Source organism: Pongo pygmaeus, chromosome 18, assembly GCF_028885625.2.
Source record: "Pongo pygmaeus isolate AG05252 chromosome 18, NHGRI_mPonPyg2-v2.0_pri, whole genome shotgun sequence".
Classification (NCBI taxonomy): domain Eukaryota; kingdom Metazoa; phylum Chordata; class Mammalia; order Primates; family Hominidae; genus Pongo; species Pongo pygmaeus.
In genome coordinates, this window is record NC_072391.2 from 64201756 (window position 1) to 64213974 (window position 12219).

Below are 12219 nucleotides of genomic sequence, written 5' to 3' on the forward strand. Positions count from 1 at the left end.
ACCATCACCTGCATATAGTTCACCCATCCAGGGTCTGTAGCTGGTGGGCTCTGGATGCCCACAAAAATGACCCACTTTGCTGTGGCCCCAAGCTTTCACCAATAGCCCATATGATGTCTTCATGTCCTTCCCTGCAGGGGACCTCAGTCTTGTCCTTCAAGCCCAAACCCTTTCTATGTGGCAGGAGATGGGGAAGGGATGAAAAAGCAGGTGTGTGCACACTCACACACACACATGCACACATAGACACTGAAACACAGACATACCAATCCCATAGGGTCCAGCCCAGCTCTCTGGGGCTTTATTATTGGGCAAACATCCTGACATTTGGAGCACTCCCATGGGCAGTCCATAAAGTCGGTGTCCAGGCTCTGGAGACATGTCTGGTGATGGTGATGGTGACTCCACCCCAGGGCAAATGGAGAGGCTTCTACTCTGTCCTGTCCCCTGCTGGATCTCGGGTGCCGGGCTCTCTCCCAGGGGACTCGGATGGAGCCAGAGGCCAAGTTCCCAGCTAGAGCTACCTGGGCCATTCAGACAGTCGCCTTCAGGGGCACGCTGTCTGCTGGTTGATCCGGGTCCTTCTTCCTTGACATCGTCCAGTGGGTGAAAATGAGGATGAGGAAGATTCCTGTGGGGCCCAAGAGGGATGGATCAGGCCTCAGAAGGGGCTGTGGGACTTGTTCATCACGAGGGACTTCCTGTGATTGGCATTGGATTAATGAAGAGATGAGTTTCCTGGACAGCATCCCGAGGCTGGGCTGGGTATGACTCTGTGGTCCTGGTGCCTGGAGAAGCTTGACTGCTCGGCCTGCTTGGCCCCTACCCCTCTGAGGCTGACCCAGTATACTCAGCCTCCAAAGTCCCCTTCTCTGGGGGACATCGGGGAACCAGTAAGTTGGATCCCAACTCCACGGACCTCCAAGAGAAAGGCTCATCACAGCAGTGTGCTAGAACCAGCAAGGAAAACCAGCAAGGAGAAAATTTCAGGGGCTAAAGAAATAAAGGGGATGGAAGGGGTGGCTTAGACTGACACAATTAGGCTAGAAAGACCTGGGTTCTGTCACAACCTGACTGTGTAACCTTGGACCAGTCACTTAACCTCTCTGAGCCTCAATTACCTCATCTGCAAAATGGGGAGATAACAGGATCTACCTCATAGGGTTGCTGGGAGGATTCCCAGCAATAGTCCCTGCCACACAGTCAATGTGCAATCATGTAACCGTAGATGCTATTATCAATGATGATGACAATGACTATGATCAAAGGGGCAGGCGCATAATGACTAGGAGAGTTGGGGGCTTCCTTTTTCAGAGCTGGGGGCACCATGGGGACAAAGGTGTTTATTTGGAGGCTGTGGTTCCAACCACCCATCGCCCTCGCACATGCAGGTAATGTCCAACCTCCATTACCTATTGCTACCAGGGTGCCTACAAGGATGCCCACTGCCGACAGCTTCGTGGGCATGCCCTTCATGTGGCCCACCTTGCGCATGCACTGCCCCTCCACGTTGCAGCGACACACGATCACTGGGGGGAGAGGGGAGGAAGGTAAGAGTAGGGAGGAGAGGGCTCCCCCGCTGCTCAGAGCCCCCAGCCCAGCCACCTGGCTGATATGTGTGTGTTTCTGCACATGTGTGTATTCATGTGTGTGTGAAGATATATGCGCTAGCCAGGCGTAGTGGCTCACACCTGTAATCCCAGCCCTTTGGGAGGCCGAAATGGGTGGATCACTTAAGCCAGGAGTTCATGGCTGACATGGTGAAACCCCATCTCTACTAAAAATACAAAAATTAGCTGGGCATGATGGTGCACACCTGTAATCCCAGCTACTTGGGAGGCTGAGGCAGAGGAATTGCTTGAATCTGGGAGGCGGAAGTTGTAGTGAGTCGAGATCATGCCACTACACTCCAGCCTGGGTGACAGAGTGAGACTGTCCCCCAAAAAAATGTATATGCCTCTGTGCCTGTTCCTGTGTGCCCAGGTATGTGTGCCCAGCCATAGGTGTGCAAGTGTGCACAGGCATGTGCTGTCCACATATGAGCAGCCCATATGAGCAGCCCATATGCATGTGTACCCAGCTCCCTCCTCTTGCATCCCAGCAGTTCCCTCAGGAACTGCAGGCTGCACCCAAGCCCAACCTCACCTCGAACCAGGAGCTGCCACATCTGGGCATTGTGGCTGACCACCACGGGGATTATGTGTTCACGTGGCTCCACCCAATGCAGGGCCAAGGTGAGGCAGGCATGGGAACCTTTCGGGACAGCAGGCAAAGACCAGGGTCACCAGCCTGGACAGGCCCTCTGGGGGCTGCTCCCCCTAGGCCTAGCCCCACCCCCATGGTAGAAGGGCATCTCACTTCCAAGTGACACCCCCTCCCTGCCTTGGCCACAGCCTCCCTCCCTTTCTCCACCACACACCATTGAGAGTCTGGAGGCGCCAATCCCGTTGCACCGTGGGGTTGGGACCAAGGGTGAAGCTGTAGGGACCGTGCCCACTGGCCAGATCGGGGTCCTTGCTGGGTCCACTCACGATCAAGCCATGGTCTTGGCGGGGCGTGCAGAGGTGTCGGGAGGGCACAGGGGCAGGAGTCAGGGCTTGGGCAGGAGGGGCCTTCAGGAAGTGGATCACCAGGGGTGCAGAGGTGCTCAGTCTCGGCTCATCTGCAGAGGAGGCAGTGCTGAGCTGGCCGGGTGTTGTCAGGGGGAGGGTGAGCTCTGAGGTCCCTGGGCTGCTCCCACAGCCCATGAGCCTCACCTTATAGACTCCCCTGCCACTCTCCCTCCATGCTTCTCTCCACCTGTCATCACCCCCATGCCACTGTGGACATCCCTGACTTTGGCGGAGCTCACTGCTGCTGGGTCTGCCCTGTATCACAGCCCAGCTCAGAGTTGAAACCTGCCTCCCGGGGCTCCCCACCCCAGGGCCAGCTCTCTGCCCTGAGCCGTGTTCAGAGTCCTCCACACCCGGCTCCAGTGGCCCATTCAGTCCAGCACTCCTTCCCCAGGGGCAGCCCCTGGTCCTCCTGCCACCTCCCCGGCCCTGTACCAGTCCCTGAAGCTGACACCCTGAGAGGCCCTCCAGGGGCTAAAGGACAGGGTTGGGAGATTTTGTGTGTCGATCTAGGAGAGTGGTCAGAGAGGAGAGGCAGACACCAGACTTGCCCACTGGAGGAGCAGATCCATTCTCAGAGAATAACATTGAACCCAGCTTCATATCTTCCTCTCCTGCTTGGGGCTGGGGGTTGCCAGTGAGGGCCTCTGGGAGGAAGCTCTGTCCTGCTGTCTGTGTGTCTGAGGTTTGTACCCCCTCCCAGGGGCTCCCATCACTGCCTGGCCATACCTGTATCCTGGGCCTCCACGAGCACTGTGTAGGTGTCCCCAGGCTGGGCACCCTGCAGGGACTGGGCGGTGTGCACCTCCCCGGAGACCTTCTCAATGCAGAGCCAGCCCTCTGAGTCATTGACTAGGGAGAACCTGCCGCCCAAGGAAGGAGGTGAGGGGGTACTGGGACTACATATAGGGTGTTGTTCAGAATCCCCCAGGGCTGTGTGACTTGCTTAAATTCCACACCCTCTCTGTGACTCAGGGGCCACAGCAAAGCCTGGGGGCCCAGTCTCTCTCTCCAGCTTCAGGATTTTTTGTTGTGGTGGTGGTGGGTGTGGGATGAAAAACAGATCATGTGGGTAGGGGAGAAACTCTCAGAGCCTGGGAGACCCATTTCAACTTTGCTCACTCCAGGTCACCCTGCAAGGGAATCAGAGTCTAGGAATAACCTTGTCTGTCTGCAATCTGTTGGGGGGCATTGGAGGAGGGCCTGGTCCTCCCTCCAGGTGCTGAGGCATAATCTGAGCTCTCATGGGGTCCAAAACACCCCTCTCCATGCCCCACCCAGTCCATCCAGCCCCGATCCCTGCCAGGAGTCACAACCTTGGCATTTGCCATAGTTTGAGAAATATTGCAGGCTGTAGATAATGTGAGTCCCCTCTGAGGCCCTAGGGTCATCCCCAGGGAGCAGGGGCAATCCAGTCCAGGTAAGGGGCTGGGATTTTAGCTCACCTGAGGGTTCGGCTGATGGGGTCAGAGGGCTGGATTGTCAGCAGGAGAGAGCCGGCTGGGGCACTGATGGGGACACTGGCCTCGTAGCTCTCCTGGTCCAACTTGGGGGGTGGCATCACTCTCTCCACCAGCACAGTCACCATGGCTGTGGCTCCAGGGCCTGGGCCTGGCCCCACCAGCTTCGCCACACTCCGCACCACCACCACCACCTCATGACTTGGAGCTGCCTCATAACTGAGGTTCTGGAACCAGGAGGCCCAGGTCACTGTGCGGGCCTGGGCAAGGCACACGTGCATGCATGTGTGCATGTGTGGGCCCCTTTCCCAGCCACCCTGGCCCTCACCTTGCAGAGTCTGAGTCTAACATGCCCAGAGTCTGGCTCCCAATCCAGGCCAAAGATCCCTTCCGTGTCTCCCCTCTCAATGGCAAAATCCATGAGGCGGAAGGTGGGCTCGAGGTCAGCATCAGTGGCCGTGAGCATGGCCACCAGAGTCCCGGGCTCCACATCCTCAGGGAGGCTTATAGGCCCAATCTGGAGAAGGAGGAGGGATGGTGAGCCCCCCACCAGCATCCTTCCCAAGGTCTTCTCCCCTGCATCTGCTTACCTGGGAAGTGATGAACTCAGGGGCGTGATCATTGATGTCTGTGACTGTGACTTCGACCTCACACGTGCTGCTGAAGCCTAGGGCAGAGGTGGACGTGTTGGTGAGGTCAGGGTAGGAACAGAGGCGACAGGGGGCCTGGGTCACCAATCAGGGCACTTACCACCCTCTGTGCCTGCCAGGTCCATGGCCAGCACCAGAAGCAGGATGTTCTGGCCAGCTCGGAGTGGGAGCACCCCCAGTGTCACACTGCCTGAAGTGGGGTCCACCTGGAAGGCTCTCCCCTCTACCCCATCCTCAGGTTCAGGGCTCAGGAGCTGATACACAATGTGGGAATTGGGGGAGCCAGGGGCATCTGCATCCTCTGCTGACAGTCTAGTCACTTCAGTACCTGTAAGACAGCACCCGCCTGAATAGGACCACAGCCTAGCCTGGAGGCCTTACCCCACCCACTCCTTATTTTGTGCCGAACTAAACTGAACTTGAGCTCGTGTGTGTGTGTGTGTGTGTGTGTGTGTGTGTGTGTGTGTTACGGAGGGGCATTGACATGGGGGCCTGAGGCTAGGTCCTTATCCCAGAGAAGAGCAAGACCAGGTGGTTAATAGAGACTTCGTCCCTTTCCCATCCCGTAGCTTACCTGGGGGGCTGAGCTCAGGGATGCTGACTGCGGGGTCACGGGGAGGGCAGACAGGCACGTTGTCATTCTCATCCATCACCAGCACGTGCAGCTCCAGAGGGGCTGCATAGTCCTCGCCACGGGAATTCTGAGCCCGCACCTGGAGCAGGTACTGCGGTGGGCAGTAGGGGGCTTCAGGTCAGGACCAAGGGCAGCTCCAGCCTTGCCTGGCTCTGAGTTTCCTTCCAGTGGGCCAGCTCCAGCTCTTCAGGGCTCTTTCCCACTGCCTCAGCCTCTGTTGTAGTTGTGACACCCCCAAAAGCCAACTGGACACTGACCAAGCACCCCCAGCCTGCATCCCTGGCTCCCCATTCATATCACCTCAGCCTGGGCTTCTCTGTCCAGCTCTCTGGTCACGTAGAGGTTTCCCTCTGCATTCACATCAAAGGGTCCCGGGGGATGGCTCTCCAGGTGATAGTGCACATCACCCCCACTCCAGTGTACCTGGGGGGGACACCCCGGGCCAAGGGGCAGGAACAATCCATGTCAGCCTTTGCACCCCATCTGATTTCTGGTTGAGGAGCCTGAGCCCCAACTGTGTGACCCAGGCAAGGTGCTTCCCTCCCTGGGCCTGGAGTCCAGGTGGATCCTTCTGTTCAGGGCACATGTTGTTAGTGGCCTTGCCCTGATCCAAGCCTGGACGCTGGCCAAAGTGCCTGAGTGACCAGGTTACTTTATTTTCTGCCCTCTCAGCCTGGGCCTGACCCCAGGGCATTCCTAGAAGAGGCCTGAGACATTCCTGGTCCAGGGTGACAATCCCCATGGCAGCAAGAGGTGGCAGCTGTTCTCCCTGAGGAAGCCTTGGGCAAGTTCAAGAGGTCAGAGCACAGAGTCACGCCTGCCAGAGGATGGCAGGGCAGGCGAGGGGCTGTGGGCCTGCATCTGGGGCCTTGAACACCCCAGTCCACAGTGGGAAGTAATGGGAAGAGTGGAGGGAGGAGAGGGGTCAGGTGGGTTCCAGACCCAGCCCCCAAATATCCATGAGACTCAGGCCTGGCTGCACCATCCATGGGGCTGCTTCAGCCACTGACAGCCACTTACTCACCTGGGCCATGTGGTGCGGGTATAGGACTTTGAGATTCTCTGCCAGGTGGATGGGTTCTAGGGGCACCCAGGTGCTCTCTGTGATGGAGACTTCCACGGTGGCAGTGGCCTGGTGGCCTGAGACCTGGTCGCCCATGTCCTTGACCTGTACCAACAGCTGGTAGGTCCTCTCCAGGGCATGGTCAAGGCTGGTGCTCCCTAGAACAGGGAGGATGGTCAGCTGAGCAGGCAGCCACGGAGCAGGGGCCAGGGCATCATTCTCAGCAAGATACCAGACACAAAACCAAGCATACGGCAGGTGATTGGGACATTCTCTTGGCCAAGGGAAGAGAGGAAATTTAAGCACTGTTGTGAACCTCCAACAAGTACATGACAGTTTGCAAAGCCACCTCCATATCTCTTCACACAATGAATGCGTGATAGACTAGAGAGGTAGGTGGATGACCAGGATGAGGAGGTGGGTAGATGGTAGATGATGGGTTGGTTGGATGAATGGGTGGTTGACTTGGTAGGTGGATGGGAGTTTGAGTGTGTGAATAGGAGAGTGGTTGGATGAATGGGTGGTTGACTTGGTAGGTGGATGGGAGTTTGAGTGTGTGAACAGAAGAGTGTTTGGATGAGTGATGGGTGGTTGGATGGACTGTGTAGGTGGCTGGGTGGTAGATGGGTGAATGCGTGGCTGGCTATGATGATGTCTGATTCACTTTTCTTTCCATCCCTAGTTCATGCCTCTGGTCTGAGCTTCCAGGTCCAGGTCTCTTCTGCCATCAGTCGCAAGGTTGCTCAGCAGCATCTTAGGCTACAACCCCTTAGACTGTTCCTATCCTTGTCCCTTAGGCCCAGGTCTCCGTGGAGCGTGGAGCTGAGGCCCTCCATTCACACCATTTCCTAGCTCTCCATGCCTGGCCTGCCTCCACAGCCCCCTGCCTTGTTGCTGTCTCCACCTAGAGTGCCCTTCCCTCCCTTTTTACCTCTCAAGCTCCCACCCATGCTTGTCTTATGGCTCAGATACCACCTTCTCCAGCTTTCTCTGACCCTCCCTCCCCAGCACACCCTGCTCGGGCTCACCTTTGGGGCTGAGGGCCAGAGCCCCCAGCCGAGGCTCCAGCTGGAACATGTCTGGAGAAGGCTGGGCTGGAGTCTGGCTCAGGACGTGGAATCGAAGATCCGAGTTGGCTGTGCCTGGCTCATCCCAGTCTGAAGCCTCAAGGAAGAGGAAGGGGATGCCTGGTTCACGGTGGGAGGGCAAACTGTAAGGGATAGAGAGGGTGGGGAGAGTCTCCCATGCCTCTCCTATTTCTCCTCTGTCCTTTCTTCCCTATCCATCATCACATCAGGACTCTGGAGATGAGCCACGGCTTTTCGTCTTACTTCCCAAATGAGCAAACTGAAGCCAAGGGTGGATGGCACTCTCAGTGGAGTAGGGAGGAACAAGGTGTGACAGAAATGGTACAGGATGGGCCAGGCGCGGTGGCTCTTGCCTGTAATTCCAGCACTTTGGGAGGCCGAGGCGGGCGGACCACCTGAGGCCAGGAGTTCGAGACCAGCCTGGCCAACAAGGCGAAACCCCATCTCTTTTTAAAATACAAAAAAATTAGCCGGGCATGGTGGTGGGTGCCTGCAATCCCAGCTACTTGGGAGGCTGAAGCAGGAGAATTGCTTAAACTTAGGAGGTAGAGGTTGCAGTGAGCTGAGATCGCGCCATTGCACTCCACTCCAGCCTCGGTGACAGAGTGAGACTCCATCTCAAAAAAAAAAAAAGAAAGAAAAGGAAAAAAAGAAAAGAAAAGAAAAAAGAAATGGGACAGAAATGGCTGCCCTGTCCTATGCCAACTGTCTGGCCATCTCTTCGCTCTCTGCTGTTCCATCAAGGCCCACCTGACTTTACTGTAAATTGGCTGCCCTGGTCACTCACCAGGCCTGGTATCCCGGCTCAGGCGAGCTCTGTAGATGGCTTGAGAGAAACGGGGCACCTGGTCATTCTCATCCTTCACATGCACAAGCACAAGCTGTGGACCCCACAAGACACGTCCATCCTGCGTCTCCAGGGTGACCTGGCAGGGAAGGGGAGTCAGCGTCTGGCCCTGCCTTGCCTGCTCTCCCCTACACCCGGCCCAGCCATACCTGTAGCTGGTACTCTGCCTGCTCCTCTCGGTCCAGGGCCCTGGTCACCAGCAGGAAGCCAGAATCTGGATCCATAGCAAATGGGCCCTCAGCTGCCTTACCTGAGTCCCCTGACAGCACGATCTGGCCTTCAGCCCCCTCACGGGGTAGTGGCAACTGATGGAAGTGAACAGAAGTGAAGGGAGCGGTGGCCAGGCCTGGGAGATGCCCCCCCTCCACATGCTGGCCTCATTTTACATGTGGGGAGACTGAGTCTCAGAGACATCTGGCTCCTGCCTGAGGTCACACAGCCAGTAAGCATCAGGACTGAGACTCAGAGCCAGAACTCTTTCTCCTGGACCTGATGCTCCCCAAAACTCTCTGCCCTTCTTTCTGAAGCTTGAAACCTCATCACCGAGATTTCGTTCTTTAACCTAAAGCTCTGCTCTCCACTAGGATTAAAATCTGTTAGTCATTCCCACTGCAGGTTGAGCATCTCTAACCCGAAAATCTGAAATCTGAAATACTCAAAATCTGCAACTTTTTGAGCGCCAACATGACGTGACAAGTGGAGAATGCCGCATCTGACCTCATGTGACAGGTCACAGTCAACACAGTCAGAACTTTGTTTCATGCACAAAATCATTAAAAATATTCGCCCAGGAGCAGATTCACACTGGGCTCTTGGCCCCTCAAGGATTCTATCGGAATTTCACCTCTATACTGTCAGCTCCTTCTCGCCATAGCCTCCCCAGCTCACAAATCCCAAAGTGGTAATCCCAGCACTTTGGGAGCCCAAGGCGGGCGGCTCACCTGAGGTCAGGTGTTCAAGACCAGCCTGGCCAACATGGCGAAACTCTGTCTCTACTAAAAATACAAAAAAAAAGAAAAAAAATTAGCCAGGAGTGGTGGTGCATGCCTGTAGTCCCAGCTACTCAGGAGGCTGAGGCAGGAGAATCTCTTGAACCCAGGACGTGGAAGTTGCAGTGAGCTGAGAACATGCTACTGCACTCCAGCCTGGGCGACAAGAGCGAAACTTCGTCTCAAAAGAAAAAAAAATGTATAACGTTACCTTCAGGCTATGTGTATAAGGTGTATATGAAACATAAATGAATTTCGTATCTAGATTTAGGTTCCATTCCCCAAGATATCTCATGATATATATGCAAATATTCCAAAATCTGAAAAAAAAAAAAAAATCCAAAATCTGAAACACTTCTGGTCCCAAGCATTTCAGATAGGGGACACTCAACCTGTGTAACATGTACATACTCTCTGGAAAGCAGGGTTTCAAAGAGAAACAGCAAGAGGAAGGGTGCCAGAGGAAGGAGAAGCAGGACTTTGTGGGGAGGGATCCCCCCGGCCCCAACCCCAGCTTTCTGGTTCACCTTGGTCAGGTATAAAGGGAAATTTCCACCATAGTTTTCTGGAACGTCCACAGACAGCTCTGCAGGCTGGGCCTCCGGGAGAGCCTGTGGGAGGATTCTCACCTTGTCACCAGGCTCTATCTTCCTGCGTGGGCACTGGGACCCAACAGAAGAGGGGAATTTCTGCTCCTTCCCAGGGCCTGGCCGTACCTTAGTCCATCCACCCGCGCTCTGGCCTTTGACCTCCTCATTCCACGGTAGCTCTGTAGTCCCACCTCTGACCCCTCCCATGCCTTGCACCGACCATTCTCATGGTCAGTGCAATTGGTCCGGGTGGAGTTGGGGGCAAGGGTGTCAACCCCCAAGGCCAAGACCTGAAGGAGAGGGGGCAGGGCCCAGCTCACCTGGGGGACGGAGACACAAAGCAGCCACAGCCAGGCAGGGACCATGGTCAGGACAGGCCTGAGGGACACAGCAGTGAGGATCCAGCCCAGGTGGGTGGGGAGGGGCTTTCCATCCCACACACACAACTAGTGGGATTGTACTGCAGACTAGTCTTCTCTTCCTCCCCTCTAAAGGAGCTGAGGCTCCCCATCTCCTGCAGGGTAGTGCCCTGCTCCTCGGCCAGGCCCACCAAGGCCCCCAGGCCCAGCCACCCTGTGTCTAGGCTCTTGGCCCATCAAGCACTCTATCAGAATTTCACCTCTAGACCTCCAGCTCCTTCTCGCCATAGCCTCTCCAGGTCACAGATCCCAAAGTGGTAATTTTCTAGCAACCCCTCAAATCACAAAAGTTTGAAGCTGGAAAGTTCCTGAAGACTTGGAGGGTCACTTCCTGAAGTCACCTCTTGTTGCAGGCAAGGCCTGAAGGCTGGGGTCTGGCCAAGGTCACAGAGGACTTGACCACAGGAGGAGTCCTCCTAGCTCAGGGCCTCCGGGACTGTCCTGCCTCCCACTGCCACCTTCTAGACAAGCAGAACCCCCGGAGCAGAAGCCCGGCCCTTGTCTCATCATTTTCCGGCCCTTGTCATGGAGCTGGGCAGGCAGAGCAGCAACAAATCGACAACCTCTCTAAGATGAGGCCCTGGGAATTCTTTCCCAGATGGCGAGGACAGGGCAGTGTTTCTCCTTTCCCTGCCACCAACCCCAGCCTCAGCCATGTCCTCCCCTCCACTCCCAGCCCCTCACCCTCCAGCGCCCAAGACTGGCTCCTTTGGTCCAGCTGCCAAGCAAGAGGGCTCCTTCTCCAGGGGGATCTGGCCAGGCTGGGCTGGGTGGGGCAAGGCAGGGCACTTGAGCAGGTAGGAGGGTTCAGCCACACTTGCTCAGGAGTGGAAAAGGCCACTGGGCCCACAGCAGCAGGCCTGGCCCCGCCCAGCCCCCCAAGTTACTCATTGACTTTGGAAAGCTAGGAGCTGCTCAGCATCCGTGACTGCCAGCCCCAGGAGATGGGGAGATGGTTGGCCTGGCACTCCCTCGACCCCAGCACAGCCCAGGAGGTTTTCCTTGGCCCTCTGGGTCTGGACACTACTTTTTCTGTGGCTCCAGACTTAGTCTCACTTATCTCCCAGGCTCCAGCGTCTGCAGCCACACCTTTGCACATTCTGTTCCTTTTGCATGGAACACCCTTCCCACTCATTCATCTGTGTGGTAAGCACCTGCTCATGCTTCAGTGCTCAGCTCAAATATTCCTTTTTCCAGGAAACTTCCCCTATGTTCCCAGGCTTGTTCAGGAGCCTCCTCTGGGAATGCCCCTCCCCCTCACGCCATGCTATGTGCTATTTCTATTAATACACAGAGGACACCACATTGTCATTGTCTGCCTCTTCCATTAGACTGGGAGCCCTTTGAGAGCAGAACCCAGGGACTCAGGAATGACCTGGCTCTCGTTCTGCCCTGGCAGCTCCCCATGGCTTGTGGAACTAAGACAAGGAGCTGGAGGTTGCAAAGGATGGGTGAGCAGTGCATGAGTGGAAGTGGGTATTGGGGCTCCAGACCACCCCCCCCCAGGGGGACCTGTAGTGGGGGAGTGCAGCAGCCTATGAGCTCCCGAAGTCCTTACACTGGCCACTCAACAGTGACAGGGCTGAGACAGTGGGCAGTCTTGTGCCTCTAAGAAGATTAAACTGGCTCAGGTGACCTTGAGGGAGTTGCAGGGCTGAACAGGGGCTCTCCCCACAATGAGGGCAGCCAAGCAGAGCCAGGAGATGCTTCTGGGGCCTGGGAGTCTGGAACGAGGGAAGAGGGTGGGAAGAAGGTCTCCAGTCCCTCCCCAGCCCTTGGAGCTTCCCATGGTCCCCACGAAGTCCTTCCCGCTGTACATCTGATGAGTCTCTCAGGCCAGAAGCTACCCCCAGCTGCCCCCAGCCTT

General features: G+C 56.3%; 1 protein-coding gene across 1 annotated transcript; it reads right to left on the reverse strand.

Moving 5' to 3' along the window:
• Window positions 1-263: 263 nt before the first annotated feature.
• On the reverse strand, window positions 264-11128 carry CDH16 (cadherin 16). The gene is made up of 18 exons (XM_054453819.2): window positions 11037-11128; window positions 10254-10311; window positions 9871-9954; window positions 8504-8659; window positions 8295-8433; window positions 7448-7606; window positions 6381-6577; window positions 5657-5779; window positions 5297-5447; window positions 4823-5050; window positions 4663-4739; window positions 4401-4589; window positions 4058-4299; window positions 3342-3475; window positions 2420-2662; window positions 2146-2253; window positions 1413-1529; window positions 264-631 (listed from the first exon to the last, which is right to left on the reverse strand). The coding sequence occupies exons 2-18, from the start codon at window positions 10296-10298 to the stop codon at window positions 534-536; spliced, it is 2490 nt and encodes an 829-aa protein (XP_054309794.1). The 5' UTR covers window positions 10299-10311; window positions 11037-11128; the 3' UTR covers window positions 264-533.
• Between the last annotated feature and the right edge of the window lie 1091 nt (window positions 11129-12219).

What these genes read in the sequence shown, in the direction of transcription:
- CDH16 (XM_054453819.2), bottom strand. Translation starts at nt 10,298, where the DNA reads ATGGTCCCTGCCTGGCTGTGGCTGCTTTGTGTCTCCGTCCCCCAG. An exon ending in TTTGTGTCTCCGTCCCCCAG is followed by an intron (nt 9,955 to 10,253) that starts GTGAGCTGGGCC and finishes ATCCTCCCACAG; the next exon opens with GCTCTCCCGGAGGCCCAGCC. An exon ending in GAGCCGGGATACCAGGCCTG is followed by an intron (nt 7,607 to 8,294) that starts GTGAGTGACCAG and finishes ACCGTGAACCAG; the next exon opens with GCATCCCCTTCCTCTTCCTT.